Source organism: Ostrea edulis, chromosome 7 (genome assembly GCF_947568905.1).
Source record: "Ostrea edulis chromosome 7, xbOstEdul1.1, whole genome shotgun sequence".
NCBI classification, from domain to species: domain Eukaryota; kingdom Metazoa; phylum Mollusca; class Bivalvia; order Ostreida; family Ostreidae; genus Ostrea; species Ostrea edulis.
This window is the reverse complement of record NC_079170.1, coordinates 59493048-59513627: the sequence shown is the minus strand read 5'-3', so window position 1 is coordinate 59513627 and position 20580 is coordinate 59493048. Positions and strand designations below refer to the sequence as shown.

The 20580-nt window shown below is 35.9% G+C and overlaps 1 protein-coding gene across 1 annotated transcript; it reads right to left on the bottom strand.

Moving 5' to 3' along the window:
- Nucleotides 1-322: 322 nt before the first annotated feature.
- LOC125655443 (uncharacterized) lies at nucleotides 323-20025 on the bottom strand. Its single transcript, XM_056144859.1, has 12 exons — nucleotides 19875-20025; nucleotides 19482-19563; nucleotides 18571-18671; nucleotides 8287-8499; nucleotides 6558-6695; nucleotides 3870-4010; nucleotides 3641-3775; nucleotides 2790-2930; nucleotides 2241-2288; nucleotides 1245-1365; nucleotides 982-1111; nucleotides 323-860 (listed from the first exon to the last, which is right to left on the bottom strand). The coding sequence occupies exons 1-12, from the start codon at nucleotides 19900-19902 to the stop codon at nucleotides 507-509; spliced, it is 1632 nt and encodes a 543-aa protein (XP_056000834.1). The 5' UTR covers nucleotides 19903-20025; the 3' UTR covers nucleotides 323-506.
- Nucleotides 20026-20580: the final 555 nt, after the last annotated feature.

The window sequence follows — 20580 nt, the reverse complement described above, 5'->3', positions numbered from 1 at the left end:
CAATGCAGCTTCTTCCCTATAGTGCCAACACTTACCATGACCTTTGATTATAATGTGTGTTCCAAAGCCAATAAACTTACACTTCTTATTCGCAACGCTTGGCAAAGATACAATAGTTACCTATATTAAAGTCAGTTGTATTATGGTTGAGGCTCCAACAAGCAACCTCCCCATAAGGCAGTATAATTTACACGAATTTTAAATGAATGTATAAGTACTCAAACGAAAAACATGGTGATATACACAAGGGTAGAAATATATTGAGTACATTATGACAAAATAGAATGAACTTCATGCATGGTTTGAATCAGAAAAAGAGGAAAGAGAGAACACATTTTATTACATCATGTATTACATATACAAGCATATATTATAGTTAGTCGAGCATGACAGATCAATGCACTTGCAGTTACAAAATATACGTTTTTAGTGATTTTCAATGTTGAATTTACACATGATCCAAATGTAACTATCATGCCTTCTATTCTGTATACATTTTCCACCAATCAATTATTCTTTACGAGTACAAAATAATTATCTGATTCTGAATTGTCATTGTTCAGACTCTTTAGGTTAAAGCCAGTCCGCTCATCATCCTCAGGCAAAGCAGAATTTTGTGTCTTCCCCTCTTCATCAAATACCTGTTTAGCATGGCCAGCATTTTGTGTTTTCCCCTCTTCAACAAACACCTGGTTATCACGCCCTGCACAGATTTCGTGTGGATTGTCATAATTGCTAATTCCAGACTCCTCAACTTTTTCGAAAAGGTGATTATACACACTTTCCTCTTCCTGTTTATTAATTCTGTCATCAATAGGAGCAGATGGTGTTGGTTCAACGACATGGTACATACTTTCTGACTACAATTCCAAGCAGAAAAAATAACACTTCAGTTTGAATTTCAATGTAACATCAAAATGTCAGCTGAAAATTAAATACAGTACTCAGGAAATATTGAAATGATAATAAAAGCTTACATACATTTAGTACCACTTCTTTGCTGATGTTATTCTTTTCCTCCACACTTCCTATTTGTTCATAGGTATCTTGTTTTGAAACCACTTCAAGTCTTTCTTCATAAACCCCATGTCTACCCTCCTGTGATTTTCCCCTGGAATATCATAATTAAATACTTAAATTTGTGTATATAGTTTACAAATCCTTGAGAGCTATAAAAGGAAGCATCGTACAATATGAATGTCTGCATTTACAAATGTCCCTAAAATGATATTTAAGCAAATTACGTGTCACAATCTTTCCTAGTTCTGCTCCTCTTCAAAAGAAACATCACACCTAAGGTCGTCATCACACCAATGATCACGCCAGTCACTCCTGATCCTACTGCAGCCCCAATAATAACCGTATCTAGATGAAGAGGGGACAAACATGTTATGTTGCACAAACGTTAAAATCTACGTTTTTTAATTCATCTAAGTAAATTCACTGTGGAGAATAAGGTTGGTTCTTATTATTCCAAACATTACGTTCTACGACAATTTACAAGTAAGCAATAGCCTATTGACCACAACAACTGACACAGTCAGGAGTAACACATGTAGGTGATCTTATTCAGAAGAAGGCATGCTTTCTTGTGAGAGTCGGAAGTTAGTCATATTTTTCAAAACAAAAATTACTTCATCATTTGTTTACAATAAATACAATAATTTGCAAGGATTGATATTCATAGGAGCTCATTTAATATTTTCAATAATTTTATGAGCTGAAGGAGAAGTTTCTAAGTATCGGTACTAATTGAAAACAGTAAAAATTATCATAAGATATGGTAAATACTGAAAATTGTTATACACATCCATTCAATATATTTATAATGAAATATTAGCGAAGGATTAAGTATCTAACTATACTAGTGGGCGGTACTGTTACTGTGTAGCTCAACTTTATCTTTCTAAATTTTGTGTTTGATTTTCCTGCATGTCTAACACTTTCCTCATTCTGATTTGCCTCATCTGAATGACCTGAGTGAAGTCAGACTTTATTCCGATCAGCCTTTGGTTAATTTTTTTATGTTACGATGGTACAATACATCGGGATTTATTTCATGTAAGAATGAATTTCAAGACTTTAAGTAAATCAAAAACATTAATTCTTGTCGTGATGTTTCACTTTGTCAAGACTTTACCAACATAGTTTTAAAAGATACATACATTTTGACTGATTTAACTGAACGAATACAACAGATACTCTACCAGATGTCCAGCTGTGATAGCTGAAATGCATACCTTCTGATTCACTTTGCTGCATTTCTGGCCCTCCAGTTTGTTTGACATCTTTCAATTTAAGAATATAATAACATTCAGTAAGGTAGTTTTTAAAACAAACCTTTCACTAGCTTGAGAACGGTGTATGAAACGTTTATATTTCATAATCAAGGTCGTCAAATGTGACAAAACTGCGATATTGAACGTGTTAAACATCTAAAACAACTATCAGAAATTCATTTCAACAAATAATTACAGATCTGGAACGAGAGTAAGATGTTGGCCTTGAGTGGATCAGAAGCAGAGAGAATTGGTGGTGAATTATTCGGCGCATATCTCGACTTTCTTTTCCGATATTAATCAAGGTTCTGGTATGACAACTCTGACTGTATGAAGCTTTTGTTTTGTTATTTCCACTAAAGACCAATTGAAATTACAATCGCAGCAATTCTACATGTAGAATAACCACAACATTTAATCGTATATATCGTGATAATAATATCGTGAATTGCATACCTTACCAGGGCAGAATTTAAAGTTATAATATTATACATTTTTCTCTATCACTACCTTTTATACATGTGTATGTGCTGTCATCATAAAAATATCCTGGTGAACAGACACAACGCTCATTTGTATCACAGATTAGCGGAGACGGAGACCCAGAACACTGGCGTGATATCATACATGGTGTGCCGAAGTTTAGTCCATCTGAAAATGGAATGTGCAGGGTGAAATAAAGAATTGTAGCTGTGTTCAATGTCTAATGATCATACCTTATATCTGATAAATAATTAATTTCAGCATCATTTTGAAGGGTTCATCAAATAGAAATATTACTGCATAGGAACTTACAAACCTTTTATTACTTCTTGATTTATTTCCCCTTAAATATTACATTGAAGTATATCTGAAGAAAATGTTTTCTTAAAGTATTCTTAAAAGACATTGTATATTCATACAAATGTCTTGCTAAAAAGTTGTATAAACATTCTTTTTCATGAAGGTATACGATAGTATTAATCATTTACAACATACTCGTATGATTAGAAAATTTCATTTTTCTTAATTTTATCAAGGGTGGATAACTCTTCTAAAAAAATGTTAAAGTGCAAATTGATCGGCTTCTAATTATTTATCAGCCATGTGTATTTGAAATATTTCACTTTCATCATAAAACAATTAGCACTTGATGTCTATTTACATCGTTCAAATTGTTAAATCTCCTCTCGTTGTACATTGATCTCTTATCATTGCATCGAAGAAATAAATTAAAATAACAGAAAAAATATCACAAAAACTTTTACCGTTTACAAGTAGCCATTACAAACAAATATCAAACAACTTGCATAATTCATTAGTTGATTTTTAAAAATATTTTTTCAATACGCTGAATTGCTATATTAGAAATAAGGCTTTACCTTTAAGACACATTCTGTGTGACTGAATATATCCTGTTTTACAAGCACACTTTCCAGAAGAACACGTCATGGAGGTATTTGTTCCACCACACTGCCGCTCTGAGGTACAGTCATCACCAAGTTGTGGGTTCCATGCTTCAACAGAGGAATTGTTCTCTTATCATTTATTTCTTCCGAAGTAATGGTGGTTTTAATTAACAGTTTTATTATATATTTTCTCTATCACTACCTTTTATACATGTGTATGTGCTGTCATCATAAAAATATCCTGGTGAACAGACACAACGCTCATTTGTATCACAGATTAGCGGAGACGGAGACCCAGAACACTGGCGTGATATCATACATCGTGTGCCGTAGTTTAGTCCATCTGAAAATGGAATGTGCAGGGTGAAATAAAGAATTGTAGCTGTGTTCAATGTCTAATGATCATACCTTATATCTAACAAATGGTTGATATCAGCATCATTTTGAAGGGTTCATCAAATAGAAATATTACTGCATAGGAACTTACAAACCTTTTATTACTTCTTGATTTATTTCCACTTAAATATTACATTGAAGTCTATCTGAAGAGAAAGTTTTCATAAAATATTCTTAAAAGAAATTGTATATTCATACAAATGTCTTGCTAAAAAGTTGTATAGACATTCTTTTTCATGAAGGTATTGGATAGTAATAATAGTATTAATCATTTACAACATACAGTGTATATGTTCAGAACATTTCATTTTTTCCCATTTTCATCAAGGATAGATAACTCTTCCAAAAAACCATAAAAGTGCAAAATTAATCGGCTTCTAATTATTTATCAGCCATGTAAATTTGACGTATTTCATTTTCATCATAAAACAAATAGCACTTGATGTCGATTTACATCGTTCTAATTGTTAAATTTCCTTTCGTTATACATTGATATCCTTAAGTTAATATTATGATTTTATCTCTTTTATCATTGCATCGAAGAAATAAATTAAAATAACAGAAAAAATATCACAAAAACTTATACCGTTTACAAGTAGCCATTACATACAAATATCAAACAACTTACATAATTCATTAGTTGATTTTTAAAAATATTTTTTTTTTAGTTTTTTTTTTTAAATATTTTTATAAAAATATTTTTTCAATGAGCTCAATTGCTATATTAGAAATAAGGCATTATCTTTAAGACATATTCTGTGTGACTGAATATATCCTGTTTTACAAGAACACTTTCCAGAAGAACACGTCATGGAGGTATTTGTTCCACCACACTGTCCCTCTGAGGTACAGTCATCACCAAGGTTCCATGCCTCTACAGAGTTATTATTCTCTTCATATCATGGTGGTTTTTTATTGACAGTTTTACAATACAATTTATGTTGTCTAGAGACATGGATTTCTAATTTCAAGGCGATGAATAAATTTAGTTGTACATGTAAGAATTCTGTTTTAATTTATGAATAAACTTCATAATTGAATTGAATTTTCTGCACATACCACGGATACATCTGTTAATATCCCGGCTGTATTTATAATCACCAGGACAAGAACAGCTTCCGTCGCAGTATCCTCCGCGATACGAACATTGATCGTTCAACGTGCATTTATTGCCAAATGACAAATTAGATGTTTTACAAATTAGACGTGCTATAGCTTGATGATGTCATCAATATACAGTTACATTTACTCAATCTGATAACATACATAGAGTGAAATGTTATTCCATCAGTGTATTGGATATATAATGGGAGAAAATATTTAAATTGTCTATTATGTTATTAAAATATAACCTAAGACGTATAAGGACATGTAAAACCAATACTGTACATAAAAAATGCGCATAGACATGTTCATGGACAAAAGAAAATATAAAATGAAATAAAAACTGCATCTACTTTTGTAGCATCGTCCATGTATTTCTGTATACCCATTTATGTGTGAACATTGATTTTCGTAGAAAGTTGCACCACATTGGTCATCATAATAAAAGCTTTCTTCTAGCTTGTTTATTACAATTCAAAGTTACGAAGATACGATTATCACTTAAAGTAGACAAATTAGAGTGTTTTGATTTTGCAATGAATGGATTCCTACTGCAATGACCGATTTATAATGTATGTGTAGAAGCTCAATGACTGATATAAAAAGTCTTCATTGCAATTTCTCCATCCCTTATTATTTTCTAAACAGGTGCATCCCTCATGCTCTCCAACAAGGTGCGACATCTGCCATGGTTTTGTACCCAAAAACATGCGTTGGTGACAAAAAGGGAAAACAAATGAAAATGCAAAATAAAGCGGAGTATTGTTTCTCTTTCCTTAATCCAAAACGTGATATTATATAATGTTAAAATTGTAAGCAGGGTTTTACTACATTTCAAAAACATTCTTTGTTTTCATTTTGGAATATGATATATAAATGGACGTTTTGAATTTTGTTTACTGATGTGCACAAGTTCATATATTGAGAGCACCCTAAGCCAGAAACAAGGTAATTAGACATTGTACTGCAGGAACAGGTATCGCTTGTTGAGAATACTCCTCCAGCAAATGTGCATTGAAAACTGTACAAGCATTGCGTACGATATTCAATACTAAGTGTTTTAACAATAATTATGAAATGTTATTACCGCAATACTTATCATTATTACTAGTATTATCATTATTGTTATTTCTATTATCGTTTAGTATTACCAAAATTAAAGAAACAAATCCTACAGAACTGACGATTTTGATGCACTTAACGTTTTTTATCTAACGCTGCTGTTTTACACGTCACATTCGCTTATCGTTTGTTTGGTGTGGGGTTTTTTTGGTGTTTTTTTTTTACATATTTTGTGTAAACATTAGACATATGCATAAAATTAGTCCCAACACAATACACCATTAAGATAAATGCGTGTGGTTAAATAATGTATCTTTTGCAAACATACCCCTCAAACATTGTCCTCTGTATTCTATATACCTATCTGTACATGAGCAACGGCTTCTTAAGCAAGTCAAGGGAAAGTCTGGATCATTACATTGTTTCTCCAAAATGCATCTTTCTCCCAGTTTTAAACTGCTTCTACCTATAATTGGAAGAATACCATGAAATTAAATTTATTCTAGTATGTTTCTTTCTCCTTCTCTGCCTTTCTTCTTCTCTCTCACTATTGTGTCACTCTTTTACACAGAGAGAGAGAGAGAGAAACCGGTTACGGTAGTCTATTTATAATGTAGTGGTCTGTTAAGGGCGCTCGTTTCGCACACTAAAGGTCCCAGGTTCGATTCTCCATTCCAGCGCTACCTCTAACCGACGAAGTTTAACATAGACCGTAGTAATTGTTTCCTCGCGAAGCGCTAGGCATTGTAAGAGAGAGTCACGGGTCTATCGGAAATGACCTTATACACAGATGTTAATTCCGTCTTTTAGTTGGCATGATAAAGTAACATCATCACTACAGGTTTGAACGTCACGCAGAAGTTAGGATTTGTGACTGTTTGCCTACAGCCGGTAACGTGTCTGTATCGATAAAACAAAACTTTAAAATACAAACAGAAACAAATAAAACATAAATAAATAATATGTCCTGCTGTGGAAAACAATCTAGGCATTTGATTGAACGACAAGCCGGCAATACCAGGCCAAATACATTGCCAAGAATAAATGGGATACAAAATGGCTTCGATAGATCTATATACTTAACCGCTTTGTAAAATAAACATTATTTTAAAGAAATATCTAAATCCGTCTTTTATTTTAGCATTTTCAGACTTTTTACATTTTATTGTAAAATTGGGCCTACATTTATTAATTATATAAATGATGAAAGTACATGTAATGGTGATATAATAACGATGTTTACCAAATAATGTTTGTTAACAGTTAAATATCCATCTCATCTTTAGCTGTATGCCAATGCTTATCCAGCCGTGAAAAGAGAAACCATGGGAGACACTACTGCTAACACTATTTTTGCCAGACAATCTACATCAGCACTTCCCAACATCCATTGAAAAACACAAGTTATCATGCCACCATCAACTCAAACTCTACTTTCACTTCGCACACATTTACCTGTACAAAATTCGTACCTCGATGGCAAAAACCTCGATGATATTTACCCGATTTTGGACGATCTTTTTATCCAACAGCGACAATTAAATGTTCCATCCTTGCAGGGATGCACAATTGACACGTTTAGTGCGTGTGACGTCACAGCTACTTTGGCACAGTTTGGGTTTAGGCTTACATGTTTTAAAAGGCCTATATATTATTGATAACTTCCTCACATTACATGTAAATGCAAAGTTAAAATTTAAAAAGATAGATGTGTTTTCGTTTTAAAGTTGTTTGTTAAAACTATAGTTCAAAAATGTATGAAAAATTTCTTTGAAAAATTCTTTCATTTTTGTTTACAGAACGCACCCCCCCCCCCTCTTCTGGTTTGTACGATTCCTACATTGACTGCTCTACAGTTGGACATATTGTGTACAGTATATAGACTCGCTTTCCCTATCAAAGTATATTTAATGTAAACTTTGACGGGGAATGTGGATCCATATACCCTGCCAGGAATCCATATACTAATAATGCTTCAATGGATTATGCTTACTTTATACGACACATAGGGACGATACGTACTATATACATACTATATACATACTGACGATACGTACCGTATACTGTATAATCACACCGTCCTTTAATGCTAACAATTCTTCCTGAGTTTTCGCAGCAGAAGGAGAATTGTTTTGACCAATCAAGCTGACCTTCCTTGTCAATGGAGTTGGAGATTTTACTATCATCCGTGGATTGACATTGAGAAGTACAATTGCTTGTGGACCTGATGGAACCCTTAATGTCACAAGTTACCAGGCAGTTTCTCTCATCTTCAACATAAACAATATAGAACAAAGTATTGATTGCGAATATCAAATACACATGATTACACTGTGTATATATACAGTAAACAAAACCATTGTTGTAGCTTGTCAGTGAAACTGTAGATTTATGATTTGACAACAGTCTTGTATACTTTAGTCTAGTAAACATCCCTTTAAGAAAGGCTGATTTTATTTTGATTATTACACTATTAAAAATGGCATTAAGGCATATGATTGATGATTGACCATGACTTTAAATCAACATTTCTGGATAAGAAAGAATACATTAGAGAATATTCAGGAGTGTGTATTTCATAGACTGAGTAAACCATACGATAGTTACCTATACTTCTAAATTAACAAATTTTGCCAATTAACTCCGAAACGCTTGCTTCAGAGTTATGGCTTGCACCTTTAACATTCTTCCATATGTGATGTGAAGTCCGCAAGCTATAATCAAATTTTATTTTATTAGTAAATGTCGTAATATTAAAGAGACACTACAGCTCATTTTGCGCAAAAATCATGAAATGACAATTTTCCCAGCGCTTTCTCAATTTTTGTTGCATTGTTGAAAGTATGAACTTTACGAAAATAACACTTATCTAAAGTTAAAAATTATCGTTTTAACGTAAAAATTAATACTTTTTGATGGCCTATACAAAAAATATCGAATCTCCTCCTTTTAGTCTTCAGACGCATGTGCATAGACAGTAAACAGTGCAGCATGTCGTCCAGTGAGAGAAAGTGTAGTTGATAAATCTAGAATTTTGACAGATTCTGTGAGAAAAGAGGTAAAAATAGAATGAGATAAAACTCATGCGTGAAATAAGATTTACCTTGGGATCAGTATGACCGTTGGAAAACAGAGAGCTCGGAGAAACGCATGTAACGCAGTGGCGGATCTAGGATTTCCGAAGAGGGGTGTGAAAGTCAAAGATTAGGCAAAGTAATCGACCATTCGGGTGCAAAATTTGGATTTTCATTCACAATCTGTCGCGTAAAAAGGGAGGGGGGATACTGGCCCCTAAATCTGCCATTGAGACTAGCTGCGAAGACACTACGTTTGAAAGTAAGTGCTATTTTTATCTGAACACGACACGTGTTAGTTGTAAAAACATCGGTCAATGGGAACATGGAAGGGTTTCTGTTGAAATAATGATTTATAATTAATTATTATAAGGAGCAGCGAATAATCTTATGTACTTGAAAGGTGAGTGTGGACTCCCTTGAAGGGGAATTTAGATAAGTTCCTACACAACACCTTTGCTGTCATTCAAAACCACGTGATGTAAATAAGCATTCAAAAGTCCGAGTCAGCATGAAGAAATCTTTGAATTCCGGACGATCTTCAAAGCGCAGTTGAGAGTAAATTGATGCATCCCAATTGTTCAAAATTGTCAGTATCGATGTGAATTTTATCATTTTATCAATATATGGTTTAAAAAACACTTCATTAAAATGTGGAAAATGAGCTGTAGTGTCTCTTTAATAAAATACCTACTTTCGTTTTCGATAAACTGAAATAGCAAAAATAAGAGTACAGTGGGGGACATGCTTTAGCGGATCTAAGCCAGTTTTATTCTTTTTATTTTTGATGACAACTTAAGATGTAAAACTTATACGGTACCAATTTGATGCACCAGATGCGCATTTCGACAAATAATATCTCTTCAGTGATGCTCAAGCTAAATATTGGAAATTCGAAATAACAATAAACTATAAAATAGACTGGAGTCTTATTCGTCTAAGGATAAGAGCTATACAAGAGCTAACGGCGGGTGTGACCGGTCAACAGGGGATGCTTACTCCTCCTAGGCACCTGATCCCACCTCTGATAAATTTTCAAACAATTATTAAACATATTCTTAATATCACGTTTCATACTTGAAGGCAAATTGAAGCTACACTGGTAAAATTACAACATATGTTTAACATGTTAAACATATGATTAACATATGTTTTGAAACAAATGATAATCATATAAAGGATCACTCAAGGTCAACGTATGTTTTGAAATATGTTTATACACATGTAATATGAATAACATATGTTTGTATTACCTTATGATAAACATATATTTTGTTGATATATACGTCGTGTAACGTCTACCCAAAGAACATTATTAAAATATGAGGAAGTAAGTAGCATATGCTTGATGTGAAATTTTAATTGACAGGTCCGAAATCTTCCACACTAGTCTGACTTTCGCTGCTGTCATAGGTAAAAACAACGACTCAGTGGCCTGGACCGGTAAATATCCTAGTAAAAACGAGAGAACGATGACATATATCTTTGTTATCTTAAGAACCTGTGGCTTGAAATTTGGCATGCAAGTAGTTGACACATTCTATACAAGGAAAACGACAAATTATGCATAGCGTACCTAGTTTAAGATTTTCTAGGCATGTGAAGCGAGTGGTTAGTTTTTTTTATCTGGGTCAGAGTTAGACCCCTTTCTATATTTATGGTATCACACAGTTCGGGCCCAAAACAGGCTTAGCCCCTGTGATTGCACGGGCTTTATAAACAGCAAGTGTCAAGCGTGTAAATTACATCGACGGATATAATGACAAAGCTGTTTTGCAAGATTTTTTCTCCGCGAGCGAGAAACGTAATTCAAAATAATTTTACGTCTATTTGGTATGATATTTTGTACAGATCAGGGCCACATCATACAACAGAACCTACGGTGTCCAAACAGTCTCTATTATTCTATAAAACCGGTTTGCTCAGATTGTGTCAACATTTTGTGATTTATTGATAAATGTGACGAGTTTTTAAACCAATGTAACTTTTTTGTCTTAGTTGTAAGTTCTTTTGTAAAACAGGGCCTAGGCCCATTGTAGCGACTCTGAGGGGTGGGTGGGTGGGTGTGTTCCAACAAACAAAAATATGTATAAAACATAAACCCCCACTACCTTTTTGATCATACGTTAATCATATTTTCAAACTTTCATATGTTTATCATATGTTGAACGTATATTAAACGTATTAATTTTTCACCTTGGTGTTAATATGTTTGAAGTTTGCAGTATGTTCAACATATGTTTCAAACGTACGTGAAACATACATGTATGTTCAAAACATATGTTCAAAACATATGTTCATCATATGATGATAAAATCATATGTTTAACATATGTTAAACATTATGCATATCCAATCATATGTTAAACATATGTTGCAATTTTACCTGTGTATAGCAGCCAATAAGAAAGTTTATCCAAGTACTACGAGTATGAATGCCAATAACACCTTAATCTTTTATGGGTCCGCTAAACGATTATATAGGTAAGGAAGGGGACCCATAAGGCTATCATTTTCCACCTTCAGTCTGGGGCTGAAGGGGTACCACCTGGGGCCTCTCTAATAATTGACTTTAAAGCGTTGGAATAAAACAAAACTGATAAATGACCAGAGGACAATCAAATCAAACATATAGAACCCTATAAGCCTCTTTTGTGATCATACATGATGTAAAATCAAGAACTTTCGGGTGAGCTCATTTGCCCTTAAAGACCTATATGACCCCTTTTAAGGGTTTATGTGTTTGACCTCGTTGTTTTCTAATCGTTTATTAGTTTTGTTTTATTCCAACACCCTGTAGTCAATTATCAGACAGGTCTGAAAAGTGGCCCCCAACCTTGGGAGGCCCCGGGTGGTACCCCTACAACCCCAAACTGAGGGAGGGAAATGATACCTGTAGGGGACATCTTTACCTGCATAATTGTTTAGTGGACTCTTCAAAGATGAAGTTGTAATTAGTCTCCATTATGACCCAACATGATGCAAAATCATGAACTTTCAGGTGAGTTTAATTGCCCTTAAAGGCCTATATGACCCCTTCAAGGGTTGTTTGTGTTTGAGATAATTGTTCTCTAGTCATTTATCAGTTTTGGGTTTATTCCAACGCCCTTTAGTCAATTACCCTTACAACCCCAAACTGAGGGTGGAAATGATAGCTCTAAGTTTCTCCTCTCTTACTTGCATAATCGTTTAGTGGACTCTGCAATGCTTAAATTGTTATTAGCCTCCATTATGACCCTACATGATGTAAAATCATGAACTTTCAGGTGAGATCACTTGTCTGTAAAGACCTATATGAGCCCTTATGGGATTCTAGATGTTTGTCTTGATTGTTCTCTAGGCGTTCATCAATTTTGTTTTATTTCAACATTTTATAGTCAATTATTAGTGAGGTCTGAAAAGTGGCCCCATCCTTGGGAAACCCCAGGTGGTACCCCTACAGCCCAAGACTGAAGGTGGAACATGATATCCTTATGGGTCCCTTCCTTTCCTATATATTCTTTTAGCAGACCCTTCAAAGATTTGTTATTATCCTTCATTATGACCCCAAAAATTAGGAACTTTCAGGTGAACTCAAATGTCCTTAAAGGCATATGTGACCCCTTGGAAGGGTTATATATATTTGACATCATTGTTCGCTAGTACTTTATCGGTTTTCTTTTATTCCAACACCCTATAGTCATTTATTAGAGAGGTCTGAAAAGTGGTCCCACCGTTTGGGGCCCCAGATGGTACCCCTACAGCCCCAAACTTAAGGCGGAAATGATAGTCCTAGGGGTCCACTTCTTTGCCTGCATACATCTTTAGTGGACTCTTCAAAGATTAATCTGTTGTTAACATTCATTATCCCCCTATGTGACGTAACGTCAGATACTTTCAGGTGAGCTCAATTGCCTTCAAGTATGAAACTCGGTAATTAAAAATTTGTTGCTTAATTCTTCGAAAAATTATAAATTTTGATTTATTATGTGTTACTTTTTAGTATTCCGTCTGTATTAAATGGGGCCTCCAAAGGGTGGAGCCACTTTCCAGACCTCTCTAATGATTGACTATAGGATCTTAGAATAAAATAAAACAGATAAAGGATTTGAGAACAATAAAGTCAAACATATAGAACCCTTGAAAGGGGTCACATAGGCCTTTAGGGGCAATTGAGTTCACCTGAATGTAGTACTTTGATGAACTTTCTTATTGGCTGCTAGCTTCTATGGCCTTATTGGCTGCTGGTTAGTGGCTGCTTGCTTCAATCTAGTTTATAATAAACGTAAATAACAATTTAATATTTGAAGAGTCCACAAAAGGAGTATGCAGGCACGGAATACAGGACTATCACTTCCGCTCTCAGTTTGGGGATGTAGGGGTACCACCTGAGGCCTCTCAAGGGTGGAGTCACTTTTCAGACCTCTCTCTTCATTGACTTTAAGGTGAATGGATAAAACAAAACTGATATACGTACAGAGAAGAATGACATGAAACATATAGAACCCACAAAATAGGTCACACAGACCTTTAACTGCAACTGAGTTCCTCTCAACGTTCCACATTTTGCATCATGTAATGTCATAATGAGGATAATGACAACTCAACATTTGAAGAGTATGCAGGTAAGGAGGAGGATCGCTAGGACTATCATTTTGAGCTCTCTGTTAATACCACATGGGGCCTCCAAAGGGTGGAGCCACTTTCCAGACCTCTCTAATGATTGACTATAGGATGTTAGAATAAAATAAAACAGATAAAGGATTTGAGAACAATAAAGTCAAACATATAGAACCCTTGAAAGGGGTCACATAGGCCTTTAGGGGAAATTGAGTTCACCTGAATGTCCATGATTTTACATCTTGTAGGTTCATAATGAATGCTAATAACAACGTAATCTTTGCAAAGTCCACAAAAGGAGAATTCATGCAAGAAAGGTGGCCCTTAGGACTAACATTTTCCGCTCTATGTTTGGGGCTGTAGGGTACCACCAGGGGTCTCCCAAGATGGAGGCACTTTTCATACTTCTCTAAAGATTAAGTATAGGGTGTTGAAATCAAACAGAACTGATAGAGGGCTAGACAACAATGACGCCAAATACATATAACACTTACAATGCGTCAAATAGGTATCTAGGGGCAAATAAACTCTAATTACTCAATCTTTAAAGAGTGCACAAAAGGAGTATGCAGGCAAGGAAGAGGACCGATAGGGCTATCATTTGTCGCCCTCAGTTTCGGGCTATATGGGTATCATCTAAGGCATCCCAAGGGTGGGGTTTCTTTTCAGACCTATCTAATGATTGGATATTGGGTGATGAAAGAAAACAAATTTGATATAAGGGTAGAACAACGAAAGCAAGCATATAGAACCCTTAAATGGGGTCATATAGGCATCTAAGGGTAATTGAGTTCACCTGTATGTTCATGGTATCCTTATAACAACTTAATCTTTAAGTGTACACAAAAAGAGTATGCAAGTAAGAAAGAGAAAACCTAAGACTTGCATTTTAGCCCTCAGTTTGGGACTGTTGGGGTCCCACCTGACGACATCCGGATTCTCGAGCCATTTCCCAGACCTTTTTAATGTTACTTTATCGACATCTAACTCCAGACCACAGACTCTATGGGTGATTTTCCCTGCAGTGCGCTGATCTGCCACCATTTTGTTGGGGTCTTTCAATTTAGTGTTTTTCAATTTGAATCAGTTTGACGTTTAGTAATTATTTCTAGATGCACAGAATAAATTAATTAGACATTTTCTAATCACAATTTAGTAACTGTACATTTTTGTGTATAAATGTAAAACTTATACGGTACCAATTTTGATGCACCAGATGCGCATTTCGACAAATAATGTCTCTTCAGTGATGCTCGACCGAAAATGTAAATGTGATGAATTTGTCTATGGATGAGGTATGTTCTGTGTTTGGCTTATGTCCCTTCCCGGATACCCCAAAGATTGGGCGGCATAACCTCACATCCCCATACTTACACATGAGTGGGTTAGGAGGCAATGTAGGGGTTAGTTTAGACAACCCACAGAGTGGCATAATAGGTCGTAGGTTAGAGTTGTTTTCTCAGGGAACATCAATGGGTGATTATTTCAATCCGTCCTTACTTTTTTCTGTGAGGGAGGGGTGGAGGGTTCAGTGGCGCTAATGGTAGGGGTGAGATTTACTGGTACCCAGTTTAGTTCTCAGAAAATTGGTAGTTTAGATTTTAGATTCATATTGTAGGTGCGACTCCCCGGAGAATTTATTTAGTTTCGCTTCACTCAAGAAATGTTCTAGCTATAGTACTCAAAAATTTAGGGGCTCAGTTGACTGACGACAACCCGTCTCCCATGGGGGAAGGGGTCAGTTATACCCAATGTCCCAGTGAGGCCTACTACAAATCTACAGTCGGGGTTAGATACGCAGTTCTGAGTTTCTCCCAGAATATCATACCCGGTCACTGCATCCCTTCATTCCAGTGTTTGGGAGATCAGCCCACCCACCTCGCCAAGAGGGTGATGAGTAGACACCAGGTCAGTTCAGTCGGGGTTTGTATCAGGGGTTCAAGTCAGCGCCAACATATCCCTAAACCAGGGTCATATCCCCTAGTTGCTCTATTGTTGGAGCTGGAGGTAACCCCTACTGGCCCTTCACAATGCTGTGCAGCTTCACAAAACCTACGCATCCCCTTTTCTTGACTGGGTATGGGAAGTGCCCAGTACGTCTAATCCTTGGTATCCCCCATGGTTGGTAGCTATGCGAACACACATATGCACCACATTGTTGCCATGACCGTCCCCTATTAGCAGCAGGGGCCTTCTGCTCATTTTCAGACACACCCTGTCACTACTGATTGTAGGGGTAGGGAGAAGGCGTAGAGTAGCCCACACTCGGTCCCAGTTAGGTGAACCAGATTCACATACACCATTCGCTGGTAGTGTGGGACTCTTGGCTATTTCAAGAGAGACTGTTTGGCGTTCAACTGCAAGGATACACCCAGAAGGCATGAGGCAACCCTCAAGCCTAGGAACACTTGAGACTCAGGCGCGGGGAGCGATGATCACACTACCATTGGCTACAAGAGGGGTCTATCCACAGGGATATATGGATTTTGATACCTGAGCGCTCTGCGCAAATACCCACGATATTGGTATCGGACACTGGCAAGACATAGAAACGCTCATTGGACAAGTCATCGGGTAAAAGGGAAACCCATACACTCTCTTATATAGGTCGTTTAAAGAAAGTCAGGTCCCGGGTTCCGAGTCCCGTTTCAGGAAGCACAAGAGGAGGATGAGTAATCTGGGGACTACATCAACGAGTGGGGGAGGACAAGTTTCATGAACGAGTCATGTGTCCTAGATAGGTTCGAATTCCCCTATGATATTGCAGTGCCAGAACTGAAAGGGTTTGGTACAAGGGACCTGGAGGATATAACAGATCAGGGGGAGGACGTGGATAATCAGAAGAATAAGAAATGATCGGAGGCAGCAATGCAGGAAGTTTCTCAGCCAGAGGAGAAAAGTGGGTTGGAGGTTTTAGACCAAGCAGAGGAGGAGACGGATAACATGCGCTACCAGCATTCTTCTGGGTCCTACAGATTTATCTGTATCTATTGGGCAATTTCACCCGACCACAAGATTCATGATATAAATGGCAATACAGGGAGTGCACCTGCAAGCAGTGGTCGACACAGGTACAGAGGTCAATGTTCTGTCCACCATGGTCTATGAGCTTGAACCCATGTTGCCATAAAGCAACATGTCACCCATGTGCAGGCTGAAGAGAATGTAAGAATGAGAGGGTTTATCATTGGTACCGTGGATATACGCCCAACAAATGTAGAATACAGTTTTGATCTCTAAGTGGCTCTTTTAAAGGATGAGATTATGTGGGAATAGAGTTCGTGCATCAGCAGAAAGTTAGTCTGGATTTGGAGCATGGTACTAATGAGAGAGGAGATAGTCCCCATGACGTTCGAGTTCTCTGGGGAGAAACAGGAGTTCGAAGTATCTGTGGACAAGAAAGACTATGTTTCATTTACTAAGTTGCTATTCGCCTTCGTTATGACCCTACATGAAATAAAATTGGGAACTTTCAGGTAAGCTCAAAAGGCCTATATTACCCCTATATTACCCCTTTTAAGGGTATTATATGTTTGCCTTTGTTGTTTTCTACCCGTCTATTTATTAACCTTCTTCTTTTTTTTCATCGCTCAATATTCAATTATCAGAGAGGTCGGAAGTCAACCCATCTTCGGAAGACCCTCGGTGGTACCCTCACAGCACTAAACTGAGAGCGGAAAATGATAATCCTAAGGTGGGTTCCTTCCTTGCCTGCATATTCCTTTTGCGGACTGTTAAAAAATAAGTTGCCATTAACCTTCATTATGACATTACATGATGTAAAATCATGGAACTTTCAGGTTATTTCATTCACCCTTCAAAGCCTATGTGACCCCTTTTAAGGGTTCTCTATGTTTGATGTCATTGTTCTCTAGTTCTTTGTCAGTTTTATTTTATTCCAACACCCTATAGTCAATCCTTAGAAAAGTATGAAAAATGGTCCAATCCTTGGGAGGCCCCAGATGATATCCTTAGAGCCCCAAACTGAGAGTGAAAATGATAGCGTATCCCCCTCCCCTCCTTACCTGCATACTCTTTTTGTGGACTCTTCAAAGATAAACAATACACAATCAACCAATCAAAGATCAGGTTGTCATTAGCCTCATTATGACATTACCTAATGTAAAATTCGGAACTTTCAGGTGATCTCAATTGTACTTAAAGCCTATGCGACGTATTTCATGGGTTCTATATTATGTTTGATTTCATTGTTCTCTATCCGTATATCAGATTTGTTTTAATTCATCACCTTGAAGTCAATTATTTGATGCCTGAAAAGCGGCTCTACTCTTCAGAGACCCCATGTGGTACCCCTAAAGCCCCAAACTGAGGGCGGTAAATCATATTCCTGGGGTCTCCTTCCTTGTCTGCATACTCCTTTTATGGACTCTTCAAAGATTAAGTTGTTATTAACATTCATCATCACCCTATGTGATGTAATATTTGGAACTTTTAGGTGAGCTTAAATGCCTTCAAGTATTTGATAATTAAGAGCATGTTTATCAATTATTCGAAAAATTATCAATTTTGATTTATGTGTTAGTTTTTTAGTATTTTGTCTGAGTACTCTCAGTACTTTGATGAAATTTCTTATTGCCTGCTAGCTTCAGCCCAGTAGAGTAAAATCAAGAATCGGTAACGTTTTGATGCAGATAAAAAATATATTTACCTTGAATCCTATTATTTACAATGATATCCGTCTCATCTGTTACGTCACATGGAGATGAGCTTAGATGCTGAAGAAGAACTAAGACATCTTCAGAGCACAACCTGACAAGAACGGAAACATTAATGATTAAAGCTGAGTTATGTCTTCAGAATGAAATACATAGCATGTCGTTTCTACGATTTAGTAAATGATCATTAAAACGACTTTCAGGTCATCTTATCTGTTTTATCATTTCTTCTTAATAACTACTCTTCCAATTCTTTGGGCATTATAAGATTTGATCACGTGACCAACTTCATGACACGTCCCAATGAAACTCTAAAAATGATATTTTATTCCTTAATTAAGAACACGTTTTGTTTGTTACTGCTGCGGAATATTAGTATTTAGTTTACATATGCAAAACAGGAACATCATTTTAGATTGCATAGCCCTTGGGTCTATTGATATTTTCAAATAATACTCAGGTGACCGATACATGTAAGACCTGTGGGTCTCTTGTTAAAATCGTTTATATACGCTTTACTATAAATCGTAGAAACGACTTTTTGAATTAATTACTACGTTGATTTTCTAATATTGTTTCAACGATTTATTTATTTTCTGCTAGGATAAAATGGCAAGAATAAATGATAAAAGTAGAAAAATATTCCTTTTTGTTAAATGTATGTATGTAAGTGCAGGAAAAGGTTTGGCTTCTCGTAAATTGGAGTTTATACTATACCCGTACAAGTTTCTGTATAAAATTCACTTCTTAATTAAATCCCATAATTCAATTACCTACCCGGTAGATATTATCCGGGGAAATACGCGGAAGTGAATTCTAGCGTAAAAATGTTGTAAAATATATTCTCAATAGTCTCTGTTATTTTGGAATACCGGTAAATTGAATGTATGTTGAATTCTCTTACTTTTGTGATTGAATCTCGTTGGCTTCAATACAGTAGCGAGCCTCAAGAAACAGTATACACAACACCAAGGCGATGAGAGAACCTGTATTGTAAACACATCATTATTTTCATATGGATGAAAAGAGAATTTTTCTTGTTTAGTATGGCCACTTCGTCCGTTGTTTGGTTTAGTGTTCTATTTAAAACATTCACCGTCTTCCATATCAGAACATTTAAATAAATTTAACGGTATATAATTACAAATCCTGTTGTATATAACTGTACTTCACCAACACATTCGCAATGTACATGCAACATGCTTAAATACTAACAAGGTACAAGCATTTTCTGAAACTGCAGATACTAAAATTCAAAACACAGAATAAATTCATTTTTTCAAAAAGCTGTTCTCACCCGATTTTGTCGTCCTCAGTCCATCCATTATTTTCTGAGTGTTCACTTCCTCGTTTCTATATTGTCTGCAAAGCTTGGGAAATTATACACCCGTCACAATCGAGAAGTTCAGCAGTGTCCCGTTTAAAGTTTTCATGCGTAGGCTTAATTTCTAAAATATTTCCGACTATAGAAAATTATACAATTTGCCGTCCTTTAAAAAAGGTGTATGCAAGACATGGATCATAGGCAATTACTTCTAAATGAAACGTGAAATAAAAATGTGTTTTAAAATAGGTTTTCTTAAACATCTTGAAGCATTTAAATATTTTATTACATACTAAAGCTGAACCAATAAAATTATCAGTGTAATGAATGTATATGAAGTATTTGCAGCTTTCAGAATTAAGAATCAGCCTTCTACTTGATCTGGACCTTTAAGTTCAAATTCAACAGGGGACACCATCAGGTCTAGATAATAACGTTTGGGTTTCATACCTTAATTCACTGATATAAATCTAACAATAAAATACCTTAATTCAATTATCAATCTAATTAAAATAAGATCCTAATGTAGTGGCGCCGGAATTTATTCCGGATTTGGTTCGGTTATTAGATTGTTTACAGTTTGATCCGGCATAGGCCATGCTTGTTTTTATAGCAAAAGTTGATTTGTGTTTGGTGTTTGTGCCCCTAAAGAGTAAGTACAGTGTATATTTGTTGTCAT

Excerpts from the sequence above, each read along its gene's own strand:
- LOC125655443 (XM_056144859.1), bottom strand. The coding sequence starts at position 19,902 with ATGGATGGACTGAGGACGACAAAATCGG. Across the intron at positions 6,696-8,286 it reads GTGTGATTATACAGTATACG|GTAGAAGCAGTTTAAAACTG; the intron begins GTACGTATCGTC and ends TTCCAATTATAG. Across the intron at positions 2,289-2,789 it reads CACATACACATGTATAAAAG|ATGTCAAACAAACTGGAGGG; the intron begins GTAGTGATAGAG and ends TTAAATTGAAAG.